This window comes from Orycteropus afer, unplaced genomic scaffold (assembly GCF_000298275.1).
Source record: "Orycteropus afer afer isolate SDZICR_OR568_19922 unplaced genomic scaffold, OryAfe1.0 scaffold00273, whole genome shotgun sequence".
Lineage (NCBI taxonomy): Eukaryota > Metazoa > Chordata > Mammalia > Tubulidentata > Orycteropodidae > Orycteropus > Orycteropus afer.
In genome coordinates, this window is record NW_006921860.1 from 56,011 (window position 1) to 57,186 (window position 1,176).

At 59.0% G+C, this 1,176-nt stretch overlaps 1 protein-coding gene across 1 annotated transcript in view; it reads right to left on the bottom strand.

Annotated features, from left to right (window-relative positions):
• Positions 1-126: 126 nt before the first annotated feature.
• The window catches only part of TBXT (T-box transcription factor T), a 9,864-nt gene continuing 8,814 nt past the window's right edge, over positions 127-1,176 (bottom strand). Inside the window, exon 8 of the mRNA XM_042782256.1 lies at positions 127-397. Coding sequence (XP_042638190.1) covers positions 127-397 — 271 coding nt within the window. The remainder of the gene's footprint in view (positions 398-1,176) is intronic.

The following is a 1,176-nucleotide window of genomic DNA, read 5'->3' on the forward strand; positions in this document are numbered from 1 at the left end:
AACAGGTATTCCTCCTGTTTTGTAAGGAGGTTATTTAATATGGGTGGGTTCCCTCCTTGGACCATGAGGCCGTGTCGGCACCCAGGAGACCAGCACACGGTTGGCACCATGGTCTCCGAGCCAGATTCACATGGAGGGTGGGGACACCGGCGTCCACGAGGCCCCAAGGCGGGCTTGGGCCGCAGCGTCGTACTGGCTGTCGGGAACGTCTGTGGCTGTGGCCCCCCCTTCGTACAGCGGGGAGCCCGAGGAGGATGCCGTGGCGGTGTGGGTTAGGGGTGCATAGTGTGCGGGGGAGCCCCGGAAGAACTGGGCCCCCAGCCCATTGGCCACCGCTGGCGTCTGGGAGCTGGGGGTGATGGCGCCGTTGCTCACAGACCACAGGTTGGGGTACTGGCTGCAAAAGAGAAACACAGGGAGTCAGGGGGTCAGGTGAGGCTGCCGGCCAGCCGCAGGTGGGGAAGGGCCAATGCTGACGCTGTCAGGATATCTCCTTCCGACGAGCTGGCTCTGCGTTAGAGAAAGCCGGTGACCTCGTTCTGAGAGGCGTCGAAGCTCCAGCATCCTCTCTGAAGAGCAAAGCCCTGACAAGACTGCGGGCCCATTCACAGCTCCAGGAGGTGTGTGACAAGCTTCTCCACAGAAACCTCCAGAAGAGAATATTCCTGAGACTTATCCCAGCATGGGCCTAAGCGTCGGGAGTTTTGACTGGTGCCCCCACTGCAGTGACTCCTGCTCAGGACAGCACCCCAAAACGTCAAGCTGTGAGGGCCATTCCTGATAGAACTCCCACCCTAGGGATCCTGCCCTGCACCCTGCCTTGCTCAGGACACACACCTGTGGGCAGGATGCCTGCAGGAAGAGACAGACAGACAGGGACTCAAACCAGAAATGCAGCCCCAGGCCTGCCCTGACAGCTGGGTCCCATCAGACGTTGTCCCCGCCCATGAAATAAGGGAAGTGGGCATTAATCCTCCAGGCTAGGCACATGGAAAGGAGCCGTGGTGGCACAACTGCAAAGACACCAACCAAAAGGTTGATGGTCCAAGCCCACCAGCAGCTGCACAAGAGGAAAGACCCAGTGACCTGCTCCCTGGCAATTCTACTGACACGTGGAATTAACTCGACGGCACCTAACAGTTACATACACAAGGAGGGAAAAGCATTAAACTGTGC